General features: G+C 39.5%; 1 protein-coding gene across 3 annotated transcripts in view; it reads left to right on the forward strand.

Moving 5' to 3' along the window:
• Positions 1 to 25,494, forward strand: part of LOC103721050 (probable DNA helicase MCM9) — a 54,257-nt gene extending 28,763 nt beyond the window's left edge. For 2 of the 3 annotated variants that reach the window (XM_039116985.1, XM_039116986.1), the window contains exons 12-20: positions 14,630 to 14,702; positions 18,624 to 18,690; positions 22,066 to 22,147; positions 22,902 to 23,023; positions 23,185 to 23,255; positions 24,163 to 24,272; positions 24,338 to 24,385; positions 24,467 to 24,619; positions 24,987 to 25,494. In XM_039116985.1, the coding sequence (XP_038972913.1) occupies positions 14,630 to 14,702; positions 18,624 to 18,690; positions 22,066 to 22,147; positions 22,902 to 23,023; positions 23,185 to 23,255; positions 24,163 to 24,272; positions 24,338 to 24,385; positions 24,467 to 24,619; positions 24,987 to 25,045 (785 nt within the window). In that variant the 3' untranslated portion in view covers positions 25,046 to 25,494. The remainder of the gene's footprint in view (positions 1 to 14,629; positions 14,703 to 18,623; positions 18,691 to 22,065; positions 22,148 to 22,901; positions 23,024 to 23,184; positions 23,256 to 24,162; positions 24,273 to 24,337; positions 24,386 to 24,466; positions 24,620 to 24,986) is intronic. The other variant, XR_005507370.1, reaches the window with a different exon arrangement.
• Positions 25,495 to 26,520: the final 1,026 nt, after the last annotated feature.

Here is a 26,520-nt window from a genome sequence, read left to right on the forward strand (position 1 = left end):
GATAGTTCAATTAGTTCTCTATTTCATATTTCAGTTATAAAAACATACAGTGTCAAAACTAAATATCGTTCATATCTTAACCTCTTTCAATTTATCAGATTCAACTCAACAGCCAGGGACTATGACCACATGTTTCCTGTGGCAGGGTCATATCACCGACTATTCTTCTTGCGGTACCAACGTATTAGCCCCCATTGGCAGGGTCCTCAACATATCTCGACTGCAAGTCTGAATCTATTTCAAGTCATTATCTTTTCTTACATTATGTTCAGTGTTTCAAGCCGAAAAATACAATGTCAGAGCAATTAAATACAATTCAAACCAGAAGCAAATACGTTCAATCAGAGTCATACAATATTCTAAAAATATACATATAATTCATGCATCAAATTCGTAATCACAAATAATTCGATTCGTAAAACAGATATTTAGTTTGCCGATAAATCTAGTAAAGAGGTTACATCACTTACCTTGCGAACGCGATCCACGACAAATCCAATTAGTTCTGCAAATCCTTTCCAGAACCTAATATTCAAAAATCGTATTCATCTTTTAAAATTCATCACAATAAATATATATAAAGACTTAAATTTTTAATATCCTCCCATGGCTAGCCCTGCAGGAGTGCCTAGCACCCCGAGTTTGGGTTCATACCCGTAAACCATTCTCTTTCTTTATTATTATTAAATTATTTTCCTTTTCTTTTCTTTTTCTTTTTCTTTTTTTTTCCTTCTTCTTTTCCCTTTTCTTTTTCCTTCTTCTCTTTTTCTTCTTCTTTTCTCTCCCGACTCGCTTCTTCTCCTTCAACGAAACAGGGGATCCATGACCCCTGCCGCCGCCCCCTCTTCTTTCCTCCCGGTCGAACCCAAGGCGGCCGCGGTGGCCGGCCTTGTAATGTCCGGGCCCAGAACCTACTAGGCCCAATAAGAAATAGGCCCAGTTAAGGGTTTGGGCCCAAATTTCACTGTGGGCAGTGCTGTTATAATGTTTAAAAAAAAAAAAAGAAAAACGAAGGGATAAGACCGACAGGCAAGGGTGACCCTCACCCCTGCTGGCAGCCGATGCCGGCGCACCGGAGACAGGGGGGCGGCGGCGGCCAGTCCCGGAGAGGGGAGGAATGGAGCGGATGGGACCTCTCAGAGGGGGGTCTCATCCTCTAAACAAATTATTTAAGCCTCTGCCGGCAACCCCAAGTGACAGACCCCCTAGAATACTGAACGAGAGAGTGAGAGAGCCGAAGCCCTGGAGCCTAAGGCCAAGGAGCCCTGAAGCTCTGAGAAAGGGGGGACTACCAGGGAAGAAGACTCACCGCGTGCGGCCGCAAGCGTCGCCGGCGCCCTGGAAGCTAGGTAAGCCCCTTCCTCCCTATCTTCTAATTTATTCAAGATAACAAGAAAGAAACAAAGAGAGAAAGGAAGGGGAAGGAAGAAGACTCACCCGTGTGTGGCCGGCACGGGCATCGGCCTCAGGCGCGGCCGAGGGTGCCGCGGGCTCAGCCGGGGAAGCCGAGAGCTCGGCCGCGGGCGCCGCTGATCGCGGTTCGACCCCCTCTTCGTGAGGAGGAGACCGTCGTCCTCCCTTCGCCGGAGAAGGGGAAGGGAACGACGGAGGAGGAGAGGGCCGAGAGCTCGGCCGAAACGGCTAGGGCTTTCGGTCGGAACCAAGGAGAGAGAGGAGGAGAGGAAGCTCTGGGAAGAAGAGGGAACGGGGACTCACCGATTCGACGTAGCGTGCGGTGGCCACCGGCTTCGGCCGCGAGCGCCGCCGGCACGAGCCTCGGCCGCAGGCCGGCCGAGGATGCGGACGTCGAGCGTCGGCCGCGAGCGCGGCCGAGGGCGCCGCGGGCTTCGGCCGCGGGTGACGGCCGAGGGCACCGCCGGCCGTGGCATGACCCCAAGCTCGGCCTCTCCCAAGCCGCCGCCTCTTCTTCCTTGAGATGGGAAGGGGAGGAGGTTAGAGTGGAAAGAGGGTTCGGGAGAGCCTTCGAGAGAAGCTTCGGGAAGGAGAAGAAAAGAAGAAAAAGAAAAGAAAAAGGAGAAGAGAAGAAAAGGAAAGAAAGAAAAAAAAAAAAGAGAAAGAAAAAAAAAAGAAAGAAAAGAAAAGGAAAAGAAAAGGAAGAGAAAAGAAAAGAAAAAAAAAAGGGGAGAAGAAAAGAGACCCTTAACGGGTCCGACCTAACGAGACGGATCGGGGTTCGGGTCCGAAACCCGTTAAGCCCAATAATAAGAAATTGATTTAGCCAATTGAACCTGAACCCGAGCCTAATTAAATTGGGCTAAGTCTGGACAAGCCCAAACTGCAAATTGGGTCAAATCCGAACCGAATTAAGCCCAAATTGATTTGGGTCCGAACCCAATTTAATTGAGTTAGTTCCAGCAGATCCAATCTGGTTTTAAATCGAGCCCCAAAGGCTCTAAATTGGGTAAATTGGACTCGGGCTAGATCCTTGGATGGGATCCAAGCAAGTAAGTTCATAGTATGATGAACTAAGAAATTTTATAATAAATAAATGGGGAATAATGTAATCCCTATTATGTTGTTTTAGGTGATTAAGGATTTGTCACCTGGACTTGAGCAATTTGGAAAGCGAATTGATGTAAGTAATCTACCTTAATCTTATCGTAGATCTTGTATTACGTTTTATAAGATGAACCAGTGTTTTTCATACAATTTGAATTGTATACATGATTTGTGAAGAAAGTAAGTAACTTGTTTTAATCTTGTTGTGAATCATGTATGTAAGTAGCCTGCCCTAATCTTTATGGATCATACATGAAATTTAACATGTTATGCATGTACTGTAGGCTAAGAACGATATGTGTATCTGACATGCTCTAGTTACACAAGATATGATGATATATGCTTTATATTCCGTTATGCCTACAAAATACTGGGATTACATTACATGCTAAGATATGAGTTATGAAATATGAACATGGGTGGTACATGTCAGTCACATAATTCATAGTTGTGCACATATTATGTTTTCATAGCTCTTGTGATACATGCAAAATGAATTGAATTCCATATTATGATTTTTATTAGCATGAGTGTAAAGAATGATAATGATTTGCTCTAGCGGCATATTGCTTGTAAAGGGGTACCTAAGAACTCCTATTGCTACGGGCCGAATGCAACTGAGCCGGCCTTGCCAGTGGCCGATAATGACTGAGCCAGCCCCGCTAGTGGCCGACTAATAACTGAGCAGGCCCCGCCAGTGACCATTAATGAATTCGTCGTAGCATCTATGAGGTACTACCTATACGAAGCATTATTTACTCTTAAGAGCTACTGACCCAATGTAACTGAGCCGGCCTTGCCAGTGGCCGAGAATGACTGAGCCAGCCCCGCCAGTGGCCGCCTAATAACTGAGCCGGTCTCGCCAGTGGCCAAGAATGACTTCGCAGTAGCATTTAAGAGCACGACCACGGCATGCCGGGGGCACGGTTTCATATGCATACTTTATGAAAATGATATTTGAAGCATGATCATGAGGCTCATTTCAGAGCCTGGGTATATGAGGCGGGTGCTTCCAAATCCTGCAGATGCGTTTTTGGGGAGAAGCAAAATCGGTGAGGGGTGAAGGACGCTTGCGTGAAGCCCCGGAACCGGCCAACATCTGGCAGGGGAGCCCCGTGTTTCCCCCTCATGTGGGCCCGATAGTCACGTGCCCTGCGCAGGCGGGCCGTGACATTTATGAACGTGCTTCGCCAAAGCATACATTGTTTTACAACGGGTTTTTTTGAATATATCCTTATGAAAATTCTGTTTGACTGAAAATACTGCTTTGTTTTCGAAGCATACATATTTTGCCATGATAAATTGTGAGATAATACGCATGTCAGCTTCTCAAACCCTGATATATATGTTTAGCCTACTAGTCGATCCGGTAAGATTATGTATGATTACTTACTGAGCCGTGTAGCTCATATCCGTTCGTTTACTTTTTCTTTCAGATCCTTACCACTGATAGCTGCCAGAGACACGTTAGTTTGGTATCAGGGCTTCTTTCTTTTGGGGTAAAGCAAGTATACTTTTGTGTACATAAACTACATAGAAGCTCTGTATTTGGGTACTGACCAGCATGTTGTACTAAGAATGCTTTCATATGAAAAGATTTGGTTGGTTTGACTACCCTGTTACCCAGGTATGAGGCTGCGTGCTATTGTGGGCGGTAGTCGGCAATAGCACGGCCGTGTCACGGATCCGGATCCGGGGCGTGACATTCTCGTGGTATCAGAGCAATAGGTTAACCATGAGTAAAAATTTTAAGCTTTAATAAGGAAATGGGTAGTTAAGTCTCATTTAGTGAGATTCCGCATAACCGGAAAGGAAAGAAAAGATTTTATTGGTCGTATCATCGGTCAGTCACGAAAATTGCTTGACACAAATATTTTGATAGGTGATAATGAGCAACAAAAAGAAAGAAGCTAGGGCTAATACAAAGCCATTCTAGGGGCATGATTGTAATAGGTATGGTATTAGAGCTTAAGATTTAAGACTACTAAGGATTTTGGTGTTTTGAATCAGAATGCTAACGAGCCATGCCAAAATAAGAAAAAGCTATTTTGGAGATTTCTCGACGGAGTAATTTGTATTTTGGATTATGATTAAATTAGATTTTGACTGATGTTAAGTGGAGTACTAGCTATGGAATATTAAAGTACAGTGCGTATCAATATATATGTGATTTTGAAAGTTTAACTTGATACTGAGTATTGTGGATAATACTTCTAGTTTGAAGTTAATTATTTTGATAACAAGATAGGGTTTATTCATAAGTTGTTTAATGCTTGGACAAGGAAAGGTTTTATATTCTTCGGGGATGAAATTTGTATGACAATTATGCATGAAACTATTATATAGAAAGAAAGTATATTTGAGAATGAGATTTAAGAGTTTCTCCTTGTTTACTTGGAATGTGAAATATTAGATCTTTGCAAATTATAATGCAAGATTAATATTTTGATTGGAAGTCATTTAGTAAATTCTGAGAATAATTTTCAATGTTGAAGAATATTTGAGGCATGTTTATGCATTTTAAATTATATGATGTCATTTATCATTTTCCAACCTATTTATGATGCTTAAGATTTATGAAAGAAAAAGAATAATGATTTATGAACTCTCAGATTGCTATGTACGGCCCTCGCCAGCGGGTTATAATAGCTCGGCAGACGGCCCTCGCTAGCGGGTTATAATAGCTCAGCATACGGCCCTCGCCAGCGGGTTATAGTAGCTTGGTGTAGACCTTGCCAACGGAAAATAATTGTTGGTAAAGATTATGGCCCTCGCCAGCGGGTTATAGTAGCTCGGCATACGGCCCTCGCCAGCGGGTTATAGTAGCTTGGCTTAGACCCTGCCAACGGGGAATAATAGTTGGTAAAGATTATGGCCCTGTCACGGGTAATAATAGTGACCATAGCTGCACTATTATCTGAGAGCACGGATTTCAAAGCATGAATTATGACAAGTACGGATTTCAAAGCATGAATTATGATAAGTACGGATTTCAAAACATGAATAATGGCAAGAATTTTATATGATGCATATTCATATTTATGAACTTTCATTGCTTTATGACCTGATTTGTGTATATCATCAATTTTGATCTTAGATCTGGAATATGTTGATATAAACCTCCGTCCTCCTAAAATTGAAGCTTGAATTTCTTTAATTAATATCAATCCTTATTTGATTGAAAGAAATTGAGGTGGTCAATCGACTTTGATGAATATCCACCAAGGATGGATTAGAATTGTTATGATCTAATCTTGTGATAGATCGGTTAATCAAGAGAAGTTGATATTTTGATAAAGAAACTTGATCTTCTTATTCAGAATTGAGATGTAGATTTTTATGTATAAGAGAAAAGTTTGATTTAGATCACCTACCAAAAGAATCAAATCTGAAAATGTTAGACCTTATTCTTTTGATAAAATCTAATGATGAAACCGTATCGATGAATAGAATTATCGAAAAATGTGAATTAGAATTCTACTGGAGAAAAGTATTGTTGATTCTCTGAATAACCTGGAGATAGCTATATAATTTCACTAGTGAGTTTTATTATTGTTGGCAATTCTTGGGAGATTTTGAACATCTTAAATTTAGTATTAACGGATTGATGGTGCTTTGGATGGGCTTAGACCTGGAATGTTCCTTACTCCTAGCTATGACATTTTCGATCTACCTATTTGAAAGGGGTTTGAAGTTTTGCTAGGATAAAGGTTGATCATTAAATTGTAGTTAAAGTTAAGAGAAGCAAGAGGATTATAGATTATAAAAAGTATTTGATGCTAATGCTCTCACCTATTTCTGTTAAGCCGATTACGATCCTTGTGTGGACTTAATCGAAAGCAATTAATTTCTTGGGCCAAGGATTATAGCATTTAAAATCTAAGGTGGGAAGATTAGTCTTCTTTTGGAAGAGATCAAAGGAACTCCTATATCATAGATGGAAGGGATTAAGTTTGAAATGCCATGACTTTGTATGTCGTAATTCTTTATGTCGAAATCTTGGGAGTAGGTACTCTGAGAGAAAGACTAACTGAGATCTCGAGGATGACTCAATGGTTGACTACTTAAAAAAAAAAAAAAAAAAAAAAACCAGAACCTAAAGTATGTTTAATTTCGAGGACGAAATTTATTTTAAGGGGGGTAGGATGTAATGTCCGGGCCCAGAACCTACTAGGCCCAATAAGAAATAGGCCCAGTTAAGGGTTTGGGCCCAAATTTCACTGTGGGCAGTGCTGTTATAATGTTTAAAAAAAAAAAAAAAAAACGAAGGGATAAGACCGACAGGTAAGGGTGACCCTCACCCCTGCTGGCAGCCGATGCCGGCGCACCGGAGACAGGGGGGCGGCGGCGGCCAGTCCCGGAGAGGGGAGGAATGGAGCGGATGGGACCTCTCAGAGGGGGGTCTCATCCTCTAAACAAATTATTTAAGCCTCTGCCGGCAACCCCAAGTGACAGACCCCCTAGAATACTGAACGAGAGAGTGAGAGAGCCGAAGCCCTGGAGCCTAAGGCCAAGGAGCCCTGAAGCTCTGAGAAAGGGGGGATTACCAGGGAAGAAGACTCACCGCGTGCGGCCGCAAGCGTCGCCGGCGCCCTGGAAGCTAGGTAAGCCCCTTCCTCCCTATCTTCTAATTTATTCAAGATAACAAAGAAAGAAACAAAGAGAGAAAGGAAGGGGAAGGAAGAAGACTCACCCGTGTGTGGCCGGCACGGGCATCGGCCTCAGGCGCGGCCGAGGGTGCCGCGGGCTCAGCCGGGGAAGCCGAGAGCTCGGCCGCGGGCGCCGCTGATCGCGGTTCAACCCCCTCTTCGTGAGGAGGAGACCGTCGTCCTCCCTTCGCCGGAGAAGGGGAAGGGAACGACGGAGGAGAGGGCCGAGAGCTCGGCCGAAACGGCTAGGGCTTTCGGTCGGAACCAAGGAGAGAGAGGAGGAGAGGAAGCTCTGGGAAGAAGAGGGAACGGGGACTCACCGATTCGACGTAGCGTGCGGTGGCCACCGGCTTCGGCCGCGAGCGCCGCCGGCACGAGCCTCGGCCGCAGGCCGGCCGAGGATGCGGACGTCGAGCGTCGGCCGCGAGCGCGGCCGAGGGCGCCGCGGGCTTCGGCCGCGGGTGACGGCCGAGGGCACCGCCGGCCGTGGCATGACCCCAAGCTCGGCCTCTCCCAAGCCGCCGCCTCTTCTTCCTTGAGATGGGAAGGGGAGGAGGTTAGAGTGGAAAGAGGGTTCGGGAGAGCCTTCGAGAGAAGCTTCGGGAAGGAGAAGAAAAGAAGAAAAAGAAAAGAAAAAGGAGAAGAGAAGAAAAGGAAAGAAAGAAAAAAAAAAAAAGAGAAAGAAAAAAAAAAAGAAAGAAAAGAAAAGGAAAAGAAAAGGAAGAGAAAAGAAAAGAAAAAAAAAAGGGGAGAAGAAAAGAGACCCTTAACGGGTCCGACCTAACGAGACGGATCGGGGTTCGGGTCCAAAACCCGTTAAGCCCAATAATAAGAAATTGATTTAGCCAATTGAACCTAAACCCGAGCCTAATTAAATTGGGCTAAGTCTGGACGAGCCCAAACTGCAAATTGGGTCAAATCCGAACCGAATTAAGCCCAAATTGATTTAGGTCCGAACCCAATTAAATTGAGTTAGTTCCAGCAGACCCAATCTGGTTTTAAATCGAGCCCCAAAGGCTCTAAATTGGGTAAATTGGACTCGGGCTAGATCCTTGGATGGGATCCAAGCAAGTTCATAGTATGATGAACTAAGAAATTTTATAATAAATAAATGGGGAATAATGTAATCCCTATTATGTTGTTTTAGGTGATTAAGGATTTGTCACCTGGACTTGAGCAATTTGGAAAGCGAATTGATGTAAGTAATCTACCTTAATCTTATCGTAGATCTTGTATTACGTTTTATAAGATGAACCAGTGTTTTTCATACAATTTGAATTGTATACATGATTTGTGAAGAAAGTAAGTAACTTGTTTTAATCTTGTTGTGAATCATGTATGTAAGTAGCCTGCCCTAATCTTTATGGATCATACATGAAATTTAACATGTTATGCATGTACTGTAGGCTAAGAACGATATGTGTATCTGACATGCTCTAGTTACACAAGATATGATGATATATGCTTTATATTCCGTTATGCCTACAAAATACTGGGATTACATTACATGCTAAGATATGAGTTATGAAATATGAACATGGGTGGTACATGTCAGTCACATAATTCATAGTTGTGCACATATTATGTTTTCATAGCTCTTGTGATACATGCAAAATGAATTGAATTCCATATTATGATTTTTATTAGCATGAGTGTAAAGAATGATAATGATTTGCTCTAGCGGCATATTGCTTGTAAAGGGGTACCTAAGAACTCCTATTGCTACGGGCCAAATGCAACTGAGCCGGCCTTGCCAGTGGCCGATAATGACTGAGCCAGCCCCGCCAGTGGCCGACTAATAACTGAGCAAGCCCCGCCAGTGACCATTAATGAATTCGCCGTAGCATCTATGAGGTACTACCTATACGAAGCATTATTTACTCTTAAGAGCTACTGACCCAATGTAACTGAGCCGGCCTTGCCAGTGGCCGAGAATGACTGAGCCAGCCCCGCCAGTGGCCGCCTAATAACTGAGCCGGTCTCGCCAGTGGCCAAGAATGACTTCGCAGTAGCATTTAAGAGCACGACCACGGCATGCCGGGGGCACGGTTTCATATGCATACTTTATGAAAATGATATTTGAAGCATGATCATGAGGCTCATTTCAGAGCCTGGGTATATGAGGCGGGTGCTTCCAAATCCTGCAGATGCGTTTTTGGGGAGAAGCAAAATCGGTGAGGGGTGAAGGACGCTTGCGTGAAGCCCCGGAACCGGCCAACATCTGGCAGGGGAGCCCCGTGTTTCCCCCTCATGTGGGCCCGATAGTCACGTGCCCTGCGCAGGCGGGCCGTGACATTTATGAACGTGCTTCGCCAAAGCATACATTGTTTTACAACGGGTTTTTTTGAATATATCCTTATGAAAATTCTGTTTGACTGAAAATACTGCTTTGTTTTCGAAGCATACATATTTTGCCATGATAAATTGTGAGATAATACGCATGTCAGCTTCTCAAACCCTGATATATATGTTTAGCCTACTAGTCGATCCGGTAAGATTATGTATGATTACTTACTGAGCCGTGTAGCTCATATCCGTTCGTTTACTTTTTCTTTCAGATCCTTACCACTGATAGCTGCCAGAGACACGTTAGTTTGGTATCAGGGCTTCTTTCTTTTGGGGTAAAGCAAGTATACTTTTGTGTACATAAACTACATAGAAGCTCTGTATTTGGGTACTGACCAGCATGTTGTACTAAGAATGCTTTCATATGAAAAGATTTGGTTGGTTTGACTACCCTGTTACCCAGGTATGAGGCTGCGTGCTATTGTGGGCGGTAGTCGGCAATAGCACGGCCGTGTCACGGATCCGGATCCGGGGCGTGACAGGCCTTGGCAGCGGCAGCGGGTGGCGGAGCAAATCCGGCCACCCTCGGCGACTGGCGGCGGCGAACACGCCGACGGCTAGAGCAAGCCGTTTTGGACCCAAATCCGGCGATCGGCCGGCTCCAACCCACCACACGTCATGGCCAAGCAGTGAAAGAAGAGGAGAGAAAGGCTAAGGATTCTTACCTCCGTCCCGACGTCCGGCGCCTCTCTTCTCTGGCGGCAAGGAAGAAGAAGACCACCCGATGCCGTGGCTTCTCTCTCTCTCTCTCCCTCCCTCCCTCTCTCTCGGTGGCAACACGAAGAAGAACCCCCCCTGCGTGCGGCGGCTCTCTCGTTCGGTGGGCTCAAAGGAGGAGAGGAAGGAGAAGGAAGCCCTAAAACAGGGCTCCTCCTTCTTCGGGATGGAGGATCCATCCCGTTGCCTCACGTGCGTTGCACGTGAGGTCAAGTATTGGGACTGGGCCGATCAAGTGGACCGGGCCCAGTTCCAGGGTCTCACAGGTCGTCTTTTGGATTCTCTGCTCGAGTCGACCCTAGTCAGGCTCGAGTCGACCCTAGCTCGAGTCGACCCCAATCAAGGTCAAAATTCTGATTGATTTCAAAATTGAATCCAATTCAATTTGGCTCATCCTTAGTCCATTTACTCAATCAAATTGAGTTTATTAGTAATCTAATTACTAATTAATCCTTCAATAATTACTTTAATTGTTTTGTAGGATAATTTGCTAATCGAATTGACCAAATTATTCCTGAATGATTTTGAATCATCCATCAGCCATCTTGATCAATCAGGAAACTATTATGCGTGTGACCTCATAGGTTCGAATCTAAGCCGGTAGTACAGGAACGATTTTCTGCACTAATGGATGTGACCATCTAGCAATGGTACCCGACGTCCGGATAGGCTGAATATATGCGAAGCAAATATTCTGAAATTCTGGACTATGGTTACTGTATAATTCATCTCTTTGACTTCTAATGCTAGGATGACCTCAGTGCTCTGTCAACTCTCTAATCAGTAGATGCACTATGTGATCAACTTTAGAAATCTTGTGACTCATCACAAGGATGGCCAAGGTTTTGCTCAAGGTTCGCCGTACCGGTACCGAACCCCGTACCGGTGCCGCACTAGTATAGGCGTACCGAGTGTCGGTACGGTACCGTACGCTCGGTACCGACCGTACCGACATTGGTGTACCGATACCGGTACCCATCGGTACGGGTACGGTACGCTCGGTACCGACCGGTACAGCGAACCTTACTTTTGCTAAATTGAACACAAAGCATTATTTCCTGTTTTCAGAAGGGGTCAATTCCATCTTGACTTACGCACTGATTTCGCAAATACTTGATTGCACCCAGTAACCTTCTGTTCCAGAATTAGAAATTCTGCTAGTCCGGTTTCAAAGTACAGTGAGTTGTTTGCTAGTCACTGTGGTGATCTCAGGTCTGAGGGATACTTATACTCATATCCATTTGGAACTTCTCTTAACAGTAGAGCGTTCCGGAATTGGTCACGTTCAGTGAAATGTACTCCTACACTTCACCTGTGTGATATATCAGTGTCTCCACACTCCTTGGTTAAGAGGACAACCAACGTATATGTCTCACAACGACCTAATCTCGACAATGCTGTCGTCCTATTAACAACTTATCATTTGGTCGTGAACAGGTATAAGGAATTGAAGATAAATCCTCCTTTATCATAAAATAAGTCCTAAGGACTTCATCATATAAGAGTTCATTTAAAGATGAAATGATGAATAATGCCAAATAATACTTTATTAATTTGTCAATTCATTTTATAAAATTCAATCATCAACACGCTGACGATTGACATTTAGGATACAATTTCCAACACAATAGAGTCAAGATTGGGAAAAGCAAATCAGAACAATTTCCAAGTTGAAAACTTCTTGTTTTTAATGCCAAAATATGACTAACAAGAGGTCACACTCCTAGTCCATAAACTAAAGAATGATTGCCATCCTAAATTATTACCGCCAAACTTGACTAGGCTTAAGCAAAATAATTATAAAAAGGTCAGAATACCACTTGATTAAGGGAAGAATCGTGATGAAGTTACCACTGACTTTTTAACCACTATAGAAGTAAAAATAATATTATATTTGGCACTGCTATGATAAATTTTTAAGGTGCAATCAGGAATGGTAGACTGTGGATCTATTTAGTCCCTAAGCTAAGCAACGTAACCATGATTATCCATTGAGCTGGACTTGGATGTCATAAAATTGGAGCAATCTACACTATGGCAAAGAACTTGTAAGATTCCCCCCTTCCCCTTTTTTAAAGCAAAAAAAAAAAGAACTTGTAAGATGCTTATGGTTACATAGCCTCAAACGATGTTTTAAAAGAGGGTTGCAGTATGCAGGTGAAGGGGCCGCATAGTGCCTACATTATATGGATGCATATTTAGTATTTTTAAATATTTTAAAAAAAGAAAATATGTTAAACACAATAACAGAAACACTTTTTAATTTTTATAGATAAGAGCAATATTAGTTAGTTATAATATCTAATAATTACTGATTTATTACTTACTACTTAATATAATAATTATAGCAGAATTAATACATGCATATTATTAATATACATGATTTAGTTTTGCCTGAAACTAATATCTAACCTAAAGGTTTGCTTGAACCCACCCCATGCCATGGGCTTGCATAAGCGTAGGCCACGTGTGGTTGTCATGCTAAAAGAGCTGCATGCAATCACACAATGATAAGTAGGTCACAAATGCTGCTGCAAAATACTAATCTTGCCATATATGCCTTTGTAGAGTGTGAAGTGAACCATCTGTTTAGTCCATTTGCAGCCTGACTGTAATGGTGGCTCCATATGGGGAATGAGATGTGGTGAAGGGACCACATATGCTTATGCCACTGCATATGTGGCTTTCATGCACTGCATTGCAAGACGCTGCTCTCAAATATCGATAGTAAGGTGCAAAGAATGATTAAAAGCATATCTGATATGGAAGACTATACAAATGCCTTTACTTTTTTAAATCCTTTTCACCTACTGTACAACTTCTCCTGTAGCTATGTTAGCCTCCTATAGAGAGTAGATGTGAAGAATGCTTGTTTACTTGAGGATTTCATAGAGGAAGTAAGTCAAGCATCAGCTAGGATTTATTTTTATCAGGGGGATATTAAAGTTTCGCAATTGAATAAAATTAATTTATTTCTGAAAAAAAAAGAAATCAATTTACATATTTAAAAATAATCATCTAGCGTTTGTTTTGAGAAATCTCCAAAATAGTCATCTGGCTTGGAAATATCATCAACCCTATGACTAGGATATTTCCTATGTTATTCAGAGTTTCAGACCTTGTGACATAGCTTGGCATACCCTTGTCACCACCATAGGCATTATTACAGGATATGTAATTTGGGGAAATCAATCTTGGAGAGATAAGGAAGCTAAACGGAAGGACCGCAGGATGATGGTTAGAATCCTGTGAGGCAAATGGAGATTAGAGGCCAGAGAAGGGTGATGGAGGTGTAGAGATAGTGGGTGTCTCACGATGAAAGAAGAAAAGAGGGAAATGTAGTTAGTACTTTTAGTGATTTAACCATTTGATTCATATGGTTTGTTTCAAAAAGGTGGTTCTGATGGATCATCATGATCCCATTAGTCAAGTTTGTTTTGGACTAATTTGATTAATTTACTGTTCTTTTAGTTTATAAACTCATTTTAATCCTTTATTAAAGAGTGATTGTTGGGCATCTTTACTAACAAGTAGTGTAGTTATAGTGGAATTCCCCTCATGCAGACCAGAAGTGCACCTGGACAGTAAACTTTTGACGACCAACATAGTGTACATAAACCTTAAAAACACTTAACCAGGATCAGCACATAAAATATTTGGACATGAGAACATGTCTATCATGTCCATATCAGGTCAGCTTTTCAATGCTTTTTTTATTGGTTCAATTGAAGCCTGAATGGTGAACTTATGGTGAAGCGTTGTGAAGGCAATGAAGATTTGCAGGGTTGTCCCCATTAAAGCCCGTTAATAGGCATTTATTTTTTTTGATAGCTAAATATCTACCTTTACTTGCATCCATGGAATGCCGTACCGGTCCGGTCCTAGACCGGTACCGGAACCACTAAAAAACCGGTATTTTCCGTTTTTTAGCCGAACCGGCCGGTACGCACCGGTTCGGAGCCCGTACCGGCCGGTACCGGCCTCGTACCGGTGCGAACCGGCCGGTTCGCACCGGTACGATTTTTTTTTTATAGAACCACAGCGCCTCGCGCTGTGGTTTTTGAAACCACCGCGTACTGGCCGGTACGTACCGGACCGGACCGGTACCGTACCGGTCCGGCCGGCCACTGGTACGCTGACCGGTACCGGTACGGCGGACCTTGCTTGCATCTAATGCCAACATAACGCTGTACCATTTGCTACAGTTCTATCTAATAGGCATTCGTGCCATGATGTCATCTTTTTAATTGTCATTATTATAATTGATATTTAATGAAAGATGCATTTTATATCCTTTCTTTCTATTACTAAAGTTTAGTTCATTTAGGTGCTCTCTTTGTTCATGTGATATTTCATTTCATGATGTCTTACCCCATAGTCCATATGATCATCAACAGGGGAATGGATGCTAGAGGCTGGGGCCCTTGTTTTAGCTGATGGTGGACTTTGTTGTATAGATGAATTTGATAGGTTTGAGACTTTTTTCCCTCACATCGCACAATGCCATGATTTTCTTAATATAAATGCAATTCTTCAATTCGAATTGCTTATTTGTTCTAGGTGAAGATAGTAACACCAGCTGCTTAATATACATACATACATACATACATACATACATATGATTACTAGATTAGATCATGTAGTACACTATATGTATGTTGGAATTACTTGGGTCAAATTTTTGGGAAACAGCAATACCAGGATTTTAGCCTAGAACCTTGGATTTGAACCTAGATCCACATGGGGAGATGCAACCATTGAGCTATAGACCATCTTCCAATGTTAAGTTTTTAAATAAAACATTATCAATTTACTGTCATTAGGACCATTATATATATATTTCTAGAAGAACCAGAAAAATGAAGATAACTTCTAGAAAAGTTGGAAGAAAAATAACAGAAGAAACAAAGAAAACAGAAACATATTAAAATTCCAACGATAATATGTTAGAAAGGGATCAAAATCGTATTGTAAAAGTGGAAGGAATCGAGGGATCGGGGTCTTAAGTGAAAGATTGTTTTATTTTTGGTTTTTTTTTTCATATCAGTCCCTGAAATCATCCATATTTGCTTATTAATCCCTGTCATTTTCATATTTTGTATAAAATCCTTGTAGAATTCTCCATTTGTACAAATTGATACTTTTGCTAGTCTTAATTGGCCGAACCCTAGTTAAGATTACCAGGGTTATAGAAGGATAAAATGTCCTTGTCTTAATGGAGAATGAGGTTGGACTTGCCACTTCTTGCCTGTGACTTGGTTGCTAGGGGCCCAACGGTGGAGGGCACAGTAAGGGGTCAGTTAAGTTTGAGGCTAAGGGAAAAAATATCTAGAAGTTATGAATTAACATCGTCCAGAAAACAAAAGTAGAATATTCTGTTTTCACCTAGTTAACTTGAGGAATGTATAAGCAAGAAGTTAAAAATTTCAAGGTTTAAAATACAGAAATGGAAAAGATAGGGATTAATACACAAGTATGATGATTTCAACACCTAATCTGCAAAAAACCCTTTATTTTATCCTTGAGGCATCTTTGTTCTTTCACTAGACGAGAAAAATGAGTTCTAGAGGAGAAAATACAAGTTTCAAGGAAGTGTAGGAGAAAACAAATGGATGGATGATCTCAAGTGAATCTTTTTTACATATATGGATTTTGCCAGGTCTTTTGATTGTGGTTTAACTACTTAATTTAGATTGAATGGATATCGAATGGTTCATATGCAAGAATTTCCCTGCATATGAATGACAGATATAAAGAGCTTCAAAGGAGTTAGAAGGGATGGTGTAAGAGGACACACAAGACAAACATTTAGGAACTTGTGTTGTTATAACAAGAGAGTGATCGCTGTTGAACCATGTAAAGACGGGGGCGGGGGGGGGGGGGGGGGGGGGGGGGGGGGGGGATTCATGTGCTTGTTTTTGGGCTCTAAATACATATTAGTGTATAAAAGTGGTGATAGATGGTCATAGATGGTGCTTTTGGTGGGTGGCAATTGACTTATATGGAAACGTTAGGAGATTGTAGCTATCTAGTAGTGATTAAAGCAAGTGACGACGTATGCAACTCTTTGGTGGCTTTGGTATTATTGTTATTGGACATAATATGGCTGTTATTTTGTTTTTGAGAAAAATATTAATTTTTTGAGGAAAATATGTGGTTATTTTGTTATTTTATAAATTAAGGACATGCCAGAACCTAGAAAGTTTTGTTTTCTTTGATTCAATTTATGAAAAATTGATTTATATGGATGTTTTCTAAGACAATTATGTTTTGATTCATGAACTTTTCCTTTGTTTTGTTTTATTCTTTTTAATGATGTAGTTTGTTTTTTCTTCTTGTGTGTTTGGGCTTTATATGAATCAAAACTAGTAAAGATTCAAAACTTAGTTTCTTCTTATGTGGCTTTCTAAAGATACTGAATCTTACATGTGGTGATGTAGCTATCTTGGTATACCTGGTCTCCATGCTTGGTTAATGTTGTTGGCTTGGGCTGAAGCCCACTCATATGCTGGTCTTGGGCTGAGCCATTTAATGATGTTACATTTTAATTTTTGTTGTTAAATTTAATATGAGTTTCTTCGCTAACAGTTGCATCCATTAAGAGAAAAGATTTCTCTTTTGCGGAACTGGCCTGAGAGAAACAATGTCTTTTCCATTGAGGTATCCTTTAGGTCTTTCCTTAAGGGTTGTCTTCGCACCCTGACTCTACAAAAGGGGATGTGATCTGATTTTTGGGGTATCTGATTGGTCCATCCTAGGTCACTAGGAACACTAATAGAGAGCATCCAATGATCATAATATAGGCTCCCAAACTCCAATTTTTCTGTCTTTTTTGCATTCAAATTCTCTTAAAAGCAATTTGCTTGTGCCTTTGCTACCTATGTAGGTGCACATTGAGCACTTGTTGGTGCAAGTCTCATTGTGCCTTGGGTCATGACCTATCACATCACTTGCATGTGAGGAGGAGGTTACTATAATAGTGGTTACACACCTTACCCTTGGGCCAACTAAGTTTTCTGAAAAATATTTCAAATTTTGAATTTGCAAATTCTAGGCATGGTTTTTTCTCTAAACTCGCTTGACAGATTATATGCAAGCATGGTATGTTGTACTGTACCGAACCGGATGGTATGGGGCGTCCCATACTGGTTCGTTACCGGTATATGGTTCGGGGACCGTACTGACACTTGGTACGTCGAACCGGCTCTGTACCATACTATATCGACACAATGATAGCATGACACCAGTACTGAGATGGGGTATCTTGTACACAAGTGCCAAAATCTACAGTAGGCCATCAACTATGCTTTAATGGTGGTGGCGAGATGTAAAGGTGGATAATTTGGTGCAGTTTTATGCTTCTAAAATTGACCATCAATGAAATAAATTGTATCCATGTGGGGGTTCTTTGAACTTAAAAAGTTACTAGAATGGTTGAGTTTCAACACTATATGTGAAAATTCCTATAACCTATCGGTAATTTACAAAAATGTCAGCTTGCTATAGTTGGAAGCATCATGGTCTTAGGCTTGTATGAACATAAGAAAAATGCAATTTCTTTGTTATGGTCACATTTGAATTTGCCCTTTAGATTGGCAACGGCTTTTCCAAGAGTTCTTGTGGCTGTAATTAGGAATTGAGTCTCCTTGGTGGGGATCAAGGATTTATAATTGCGGTACATATCTATATTGGTCACTGGCTGGTACTATGTATCATCGTACAAGGTCACCATAGGCGGTATGGGCCTGGTTCAAACGAGCAAACAAATAATAAAAAAGGGTGTATCGAGTGGTTCAGGCAGTGTGGTCTCAGTATGGGGTGATGTGATGTAGTCTAGTGCTATACAGTTTGGTATGAGGCTGGTATGCAATCTAGGGGTTGTTTAACTTCTACCTTGCACCGATCCCTAGCCAATACTGAACAGAGTGGCTGGTACAGGCAGTACCCCAGCCCTTACTGGTGATTACTATTAAAACAGGAGAACACTGATACAGGATTAGCAGGTTGTAAGGCTTAAACTGTTCTAGAAAAGGAAACTTGTATAAAAGAAGAATATCTTTTCCCTATCTTTAATTTATTCATAGTTCAGAAAAATGTGGGAGAACTTATCCAGAAGTGGGGGCTTACATGGAAGCCTTTCTTGCATGCTTGTGCATGCAGTCCTCAGGTATAATCTTGAGAAATGAATTGTTATTTAAGATCCTCCTTGGACTTGGATTTTGCTAGAAACTGCATTCTCAAGGTAGTGATTAGTCACAGGATTGTTATAGTATGTTTTTAAGATGTCTACTTTGTAATATGCTGGATCTATGATGATTTTATTGCTTCATTCTTCTTCATGTATGAGCTTTGATATGAGGTTTGAGCTGACAATTTTGTTGGTCTGAATAGCATGCGACAGCATGACAGGGCAACCATACATGAGGCGATGGAGCAACAAACAATAAGTGTTGCCAAGGTATTTTGTACCACCATGTCTTTTCATATTTATCACCAAATGAATTGTTTTGTCTTTACATCATCATCTATATATGAATATGAAATATTTAATTATAATACATTAATACGTTTGTGAAACACTGTTGAATTGTTGCTTGATCTTGCTTTCATAAAAAGTGATTTTCATTTAGACACATTGTTTGTAACAGGGAACACAATATCCTCTTCAAACTTAACATTGTGGTGCGTAAGAAACCACCGATATTCCACATAATAAACCTGTTTGGCTAGGTTGGTCTTATTTAGCAAAAACACTACCTTGAATATCCATAGCTTTCTGGTTCATGCATAAAGACTAAAGAGACTTGTAAAAGAAGATGGTTTAGTTTGCAACTTCCAGTTTTAGAAACTAGATTGTTTTAAACAGTAAGAGCTGACTATATGATGATGAATTTGAAGCACAAATAACTTACTGATTAAGGCTGCATTTGGACATCTTAAATTTCAAGAAAATGACCTTATCATATTCCTTCAGTTTTTCTAGATTCTGATATTTGAGATTTTTTAGGTGTTTAGTTGTTTTTAAAAGGCGAAATTCAAGAAAGGGGAGTTGCCATGTGATAGGGAGGGGAGAAAACATGAACTTGAGGAATTATCTGTATTTCATTGTGCTACAAACACCAGGTTATCCAGAATCATGACTAGCACTTTCCAAAAAAAACAAAATATCATGATTTCTTAGTGTATCCAAACACACTGTAAGGATGCATTTTGGTTTATCAAAAAATTTGTTTTTTTTGTGATTGTGAAATTACGATTCATAATTAATTAATTATAGAATCTGTGTTTTTGGTTGTGTGGTGGAAATTCATAAAATTCCCAAAATCATTGAATTGGAATTTTTTACTTTCAGTAAAATATCTAAAGTTTATAATTTTTTCCTCCCTATCCTTTTATTAATTTGCAGTTTATAATTTTATATGCTTCCCATTTCATCAATCTAATACGTTGGAACAAGAAAATCTCAATATCTGAAAGCTATAAATTTTGAATCAAGAAAAAAAAAAACAGAATCATGATTTTGAAAATAGAAATTAGAAACCTCCGAAAGAAGATTAAGTTAAAAAAAAAACACAATTTGTGGTTGGCAATATTTTGAGAAGATGCATTGATGCAGCGGTGCAATAAATTGAGATGGGTGGAATAGCTTAAATCGGTAAATTTTCAGTTGGCTATATCCTGTCACTAGAAAAACACTCATATAATGCATCATGGTATCATGCATAAGTATACATAGAACATTCCATGCAATCCATTGGCGATATATTCCCATCTTCAAACTGCTGGCAAATTATAGAATGATTTCACTGATTATATACCCAAAATTCTCAGCAATTTAATGGTTCAGAAAAGGTGCTGATAGGAGTGACAAGTAAATCTGATGTGCTTCATTTTGCTCTAGTTATCACAGAAAAGAGTGGGATTTCCAAGGCAACATAGCCACATGACCTTCATGGCAATGTGAGGCGCCAAGTAGTCTCAATCTTCTTGCTATAGTGAGAGTCTATTTTGGTTTTGCACTTTAAGGAGATTAATGAATCTCCTTTACTTATCCCAACTTAAACGACCCAAGATAAACTAAAACTTACCTCTCTCCATGCATTTCTATAAGCCACCCAACATACTCTATCATTTAACTATGGATGTTTACTATTTTTGGCCTTAACCTGACAAGAATGAGATGACTGACGAGTTCTAAAACATGCTCCTGTGTTAGCGTGATCCCTCTTCATTGTTTAAGGTAATAATTGCTCCTCGTGTATGGCCAGACAATATCAAGTTATCAACTACAATAATCAGATGAGTGCAATATCAGACAACACTCACAGAATGTAACCAAACTGAGGTTGATTGAATTTGGGTCCGATTAATTATCACCTGAAATTAATTTCAAGCCACTATTCGAGGATCAAGCTTAGTTTATTTGTTATTTAATTGAGCATAATTTCAAGTATGTACATGGGCCTATCTCAATGAGCTTGATAACCTGTCATCAAATTGGAATTAGGACCGAAACCGAATCAGATACCAGTATATCCATATCCATATTTATTTTGTTTAACGAATGCAAATACGAATGCGAATATTAGTCGGATGCAAAAATTTATATCCATATTTGTTTTAAACAGATCATATACAAATTGGATACGGAAAGTATGGATATAAATATGGATATAAATGGATAATTAAACTTTATGATCGTAGAATCAAATATATTACTAAATGGATGGTAAATCAAGTTAATAGTATGTTAATGTGGTCATATATTTTTATTAAAAATTCATTAGTGCTAGATAAAATTAAATAGGTTTACACATAGAATCGGATATTCAGATACGAACAAGAAAGTTGTCTATCCATATCTATATTCATTTTTCTTTGATGGATATATATACAGTTACAGATATTAGTCGGATGCTCAAATTTCTATCCATATTTGGATAGATTTGGATATGAAAATGGATCTAACCGGGTATTATCCGGTCAACTTTCACCCCTAATTGAAATCAACCAAGCCTGGCCCAAGCATGGTTCAAGCTTACATTAATATTTAACTTATTTCTAAATGTCACAAGTCACAACCAAGCCTTAATCATTAACCATGAATTTAGAAAAAATAAACCATCAATATTTATACGAGCATGTTATCACTCGAGGAAGTAGAATTATTTAAATAAACCATCAATTAAAAGCTCTATAAATCATGATTCCATGAACCATTGGTATAGAAAAAGAATATTTATAACTTGCACATCAGCTGATGAAACATAACAATAGAAAAACAAAATATATTGCTCAAACTAACCGTACCTACCGATATTGTAAGGCATGTTATGGGGATAGAGACATGAGTAGATAAGTTCTAAATTTCTTGACGAACATTTATGAATGGGTTATTTGTAGATGTAACCAAATATAAGGATCCTGACTAGATTCTCCCCTGCCATTCTTGAATCCCAGTTAGGAAATAATTATTACAAGTTTACAACCTTTGAAATATCAAATGGTCGTGTAATTCTGTGCCAGCAAATAAAAAAATACAAATAATGAGTTCTTGCCTTTTCATGTTTACACCATAAATCCTCTTTCATGATTTCCTCTCCTACCTCTTTCTTCCCAGTTTTCTTTGATCTTTCCTTTTCTCCTTCAACCTAAATCAAAGAGCCAATTATCATGGTTACTATCTTTATCAATATCATGCATTTTTTATCATGCATCTATAAAGATAATGATATCATGCATTTTTAATCTTCTTTTACTTTTCCTTTTAATGAATGAGATTTCTTACTTAAAAGGATTGTGACCTTTAGATTGACAATTGTTTATGCTTCAGGCTGGCCTCGTGACAACTTTGAGTACCAGGACCATTGTTTTTGGTGCAACTAATCCAAAAGGACAATATGATCCTACTCAATGTATTTCATTCATCTGAAGAATTCCCACTACTGTTATTCTGCAATCAATTGTGAAGTGTGTTATCTCTGATCAACTATGAAGTGTGTTATATTTAATTGTTAACTGCAATTACCTAAAATTGTTAGATGGATCATTGTTGGAACTTGTTGCACCAATGCTAACAAACAAACACTAGACCTTTTATTTTCTCCATTTTTGGCCCTATATATCCACATTAATACCTAGATAACCCAGCTATTACTCCACCATATAAAAATGGACGTTTCTGTGAATAAGAGAATTTTTGAAGCATCCAAGTTTCTGAGTCCACCTTGTTCTTCCACTGGCTAGCACTACCGCATTTTTTTTTGCCTTTTTTGTTATTCCTCCTGGCTGTGGAGGTGTTACACATTTTGCCTTACCACCACTGTGAAAGATCACTTTTTTGGGAAAAAGAAACTAAACCACCTCTATCATGGCTACTTGTAGGAAAATAAATAAAACAAAAGTAAATAAGAGTCCTGCATTAGTTTTTTCTATTCTTTTTGTTAATGTTCAACATAAAATATAAGACATTGTTTTCTCAAAATTTACTTATGTATATTTTTGTAGAAAATCATCCTTGTAACCAAATGGTGACACCTACTTAAAGAATTCAACAACAACAAAATTCTAATTTCAGGACATACTTTCTTAATTGAAATGCTTATATTGCAAAAAAAAATTCAATACATTATTAAATGTTTCAATACTTATCTTCTGTTGTAACTTCAGCTTTATCTGTCAATACAACTCTATCTGGACCATTGTTGAGCAGATTTGATATAGTCCTTGTCCTCTTGGATACAAAAAATCCTGAATGGGATGCCATTGTTTCATCTCATATTTTAGCCGAGGTAAATATTCATCCTTATTTATCCATAACTTTGTATGTTAGTGCCATGCTACCAAAACAAAAATGTGTGATTCTTTATTCATCCCAAATACATTTTCTGCATTAACTTGGACATGAAGCATTTGGTTGATGTTTAAATCCCACTTATTCTGAATTGCTTAGAAAGGAGAATCTGGAAAAAAGAAAAGAGGTGAAGACTTTGACAATGTCTGGTCAGTACCAATGCTGAGGAGGTAAGGTCCTAACCGACTCTTCACATTTCTATATATCCCTTGCAGGTTCTTAATGTGATGACTAGAGAGCATTTTCATCCATCTATGTGGTTAATGGACTTTACTGGCAAGAATAGTTAGTTCACTTTCTAGTATTTGAAGTGTATTGGTGAAATGGATAGGAAGTTTAGGTTTTAATATGGGACTAATGCTTCAAATTATGCTCTTTTTTTGTAAAAAATGTTTACCAAGAGTTATCCAATAGATCTCCATATCGAGAGTTTGTAACATGCCAACTTTGGCCCACAAAGTCCAGTACAGCCTTCAAGCACTCAGATCTGCTCAAATAGTTCCACAAGCATGATGGTGTATGCTGCACTCACAAAGGACTGCAACAGCACTCCACAGCCCTTAGTTCATGTGTGTAGTCAAATGTATCTAATTTGGATAATTATAGAGAAATCGGTTACTTACGGCACAAATATTAATAGTCCAGTTGCTCTAAAGTGATATGCACTTTCACATTAATCTATATTTTGAACATTTCTGCAAATTGATTGTTATCAATGTTCGAATCATAGGATCTGTTTTTCCCAATGGCAGCAATACTCGACATTTTGAACTTTCTTGATCAGCACTTGTATATGCAGAATTCTTGGCCGAAGCTGTAGACAGCAGTTATCACCGTGTAATTTCAGTCTTCATGTTCTGTTGATTCTTGTGATCTCTAATTGGATTGCCAGACAAAAACTGGTGATGTAGCTTTAATATGACTAGGATAAAAAGAAATGTTAATTGATGACTTTGGTATATGGTTTTAGATGAGGATAATATCCAGTCGGATGCCCTGGTGCTGTGACTGAATTTCAGTAATTTCTCCAGTTAACTGGGAAAATTTCCTTCTGGCTTCTCAAGGATTCTTCTGCAGGTATATCCACTATGTAAAGCAATGTTTTACACCAGTGCTTACAAAGGAGTCAGAAAGTGTTATTTCAAGTTATTATCAACTTCAGAGAAGATCAGCAACACATAACGCAGGTTAGATGACACACCTCTTCCAAGATATATATTGCAATGGCTCACACTTGAGACTTGTTATGCAGCTAGGACCACTGTGCGCATGCTTGAAAGTTTGATACGATTAGCCCAAGGTACGTCATAAATTCCTGGGACTCATGCATCTAGTCTCTAGTGTTTCTAATCTATGGATATTGAACTTCTGTCTATCATAGCACATGCAAGGCTCATGTTCAGGAATGTGGTCACCCGGCTTGATGCCATTGCTGCCATCTTATGCATTGAATCATCAATGACAACATCCGCCATTGTGGACAGTGTTGGGAATGCTTTACACTCCAACTTTGCTGATAACCCTGATCAAGAATGTATCCTCTCAAATGATTCATATATAGTTGTGGTTTAGTGCTGTTAGTATTTACATGCATATGAGTAATCTGATCATAGTACCATGGTTTATTGCCTTTAAGAATAGAATATGTTCTATATCTTTGGCACCATCAAGATATCCCTGCATGCAGCTCCTATATTGTATGAGTGATTTTCTTTGGTTCTGAATAGAAGTTGTGTTTCTTTTAGCATTATCCATGCCTGGTTATTAGCTATGCCCAACTAGTAGTTGGATCCCACCATCTTAGCTTCAAATTGTACTATTTAAATAAATTCTGCCCACTATATATCTATTTCTTGTTTTCGTTTGTTGCAAACTTCTGAATGTTTCTTAACATGCCATAGATGCCAAGCAAGAGAAGACGATCCTTGAGAAGCTTCAAGTGATAGATGAGTTCCTATGAAACCTGTAGAAACATGGCAGAGTTGAATTACATATGTGCAATTATCTATGGGTGTGCTACTCAAGTGCATATCACCAATGAGAAGGATTATTTTGATGCATGGAAGTTGTTGACATCATTTTTTTACTTTGGTGGCAGCAGCTAGACCTGTATGATAATAAAAGAAGAAATGGGCGCTTGATTTTCAACTCGACTGCTTTTGTATGGACTAACAGGTGCAGGATTTTGGGTCAATGACCTTAAGTGATATGAACTGATACACTGAATTATGTAGCTTGTGTTTATGTTAGGTGGCTGTCACCTTCATCTGAAATTAGAGTCCTTCCTACCATCCCCATTAATGTGGTTAGAGGAATCATATATATTTCACAATCGCATTCAATGCAATGTACAACATTATAAGCATACAATTTTATCTCAATCAAGATTTTTGATTAAGATTGAATTGATATATCACGTTGCCCGTTGACTTGCCTCAAGGGCAATGAGTGCATTAATGAAGAATGGATGCAGAGCCTCCGTTGAAAGCTACATAATTTTGCTGACTGATTGCCTGTGATGGTATATACCATGGGAGATAATAAAATGGATGGTAAAGGCTTGTGTGACTAAAATTGATTCTTAAATGTCAATGGATCTTAAGAATGTGATGAAATGACAAAGGAAAGTGGAACTCTCTTTTTTTTTGTGCATGAGCGTGCGGCAATACTGCATGTCAATGTATTTCTTCTTAGGCTTTTTTTTCCCCCAGGCATGCGGTTTCTTGTGTCACCAATTATTCGTCCTCTCTGTATTTCTTGAACCCATCAGGCTTTCTCTTGCAATTTTTCTTGTTTTGGTTACGAAGGGCTACAAAAGGCATCCACTGTATAAATGATTTACATTTTACACCATGCTAATTGAATGATAACAAGGGTAAGTTCAAGATGGCCTGCATGGATTATGTCTGCAGTCACAGATGTGCTCCCTCCTGCAAACTTCATGCTACCTGTTTTCTAAGAAATAACCTACGATCTTCCTTTTACAGTACAGGTAAAAAAATAGTGACATGGTCAAGGACAAGATCATCAAGTATCTGTTGCTCGCACAAAAATTCATCACTTTGAGATGGTTGCTGAACCAAATGCAGAATTCAAATACCCATAAACCAGCTTTCTGGTGTCCAAATATCTGGGTGCCAACCAACTAACATGGTGATAATTGTTGGCCAGGCGCATCAGAATTTTATGAGAAATATTATGAAATGCTGGTGGGCTAAGGATTATCGGAACTGGTAGAAAGAGTTCTTTCAGCCTACATGCAGCACACCAAATTCCATGAGTCACAACAGTACTCTCTTCTCTCTTCCCTCATGGCAGAAGCAAATTTTCTGTATGACTGGACAAGCAACAGTTAGGAAGTGTTTTGCCAGTCATGCAGCTTATGGCTTCATTCTCCATGGGGAGATTATTTTTAAATAGAAACAAGGTTTTCCG

The sequence above is a fragment of the Phoenix dactylifera genome, unplaced genomic scaffold (assembly GCF_009389715.1).
Source record: "Phoenix dactylifera cultivar Barhee BC4 unplaced genomic scaffold, palm_55x_up_171113_PBpolish2nd_filt_p 000153F, whole genome shotgun sequence".
Lineage (NCBI taxonomy): Eukaryota > Viridiplantae > Streptophyta > Magnoliopsida > Arecales > Arecaceae > Phoenix > Phoenix dactylifera.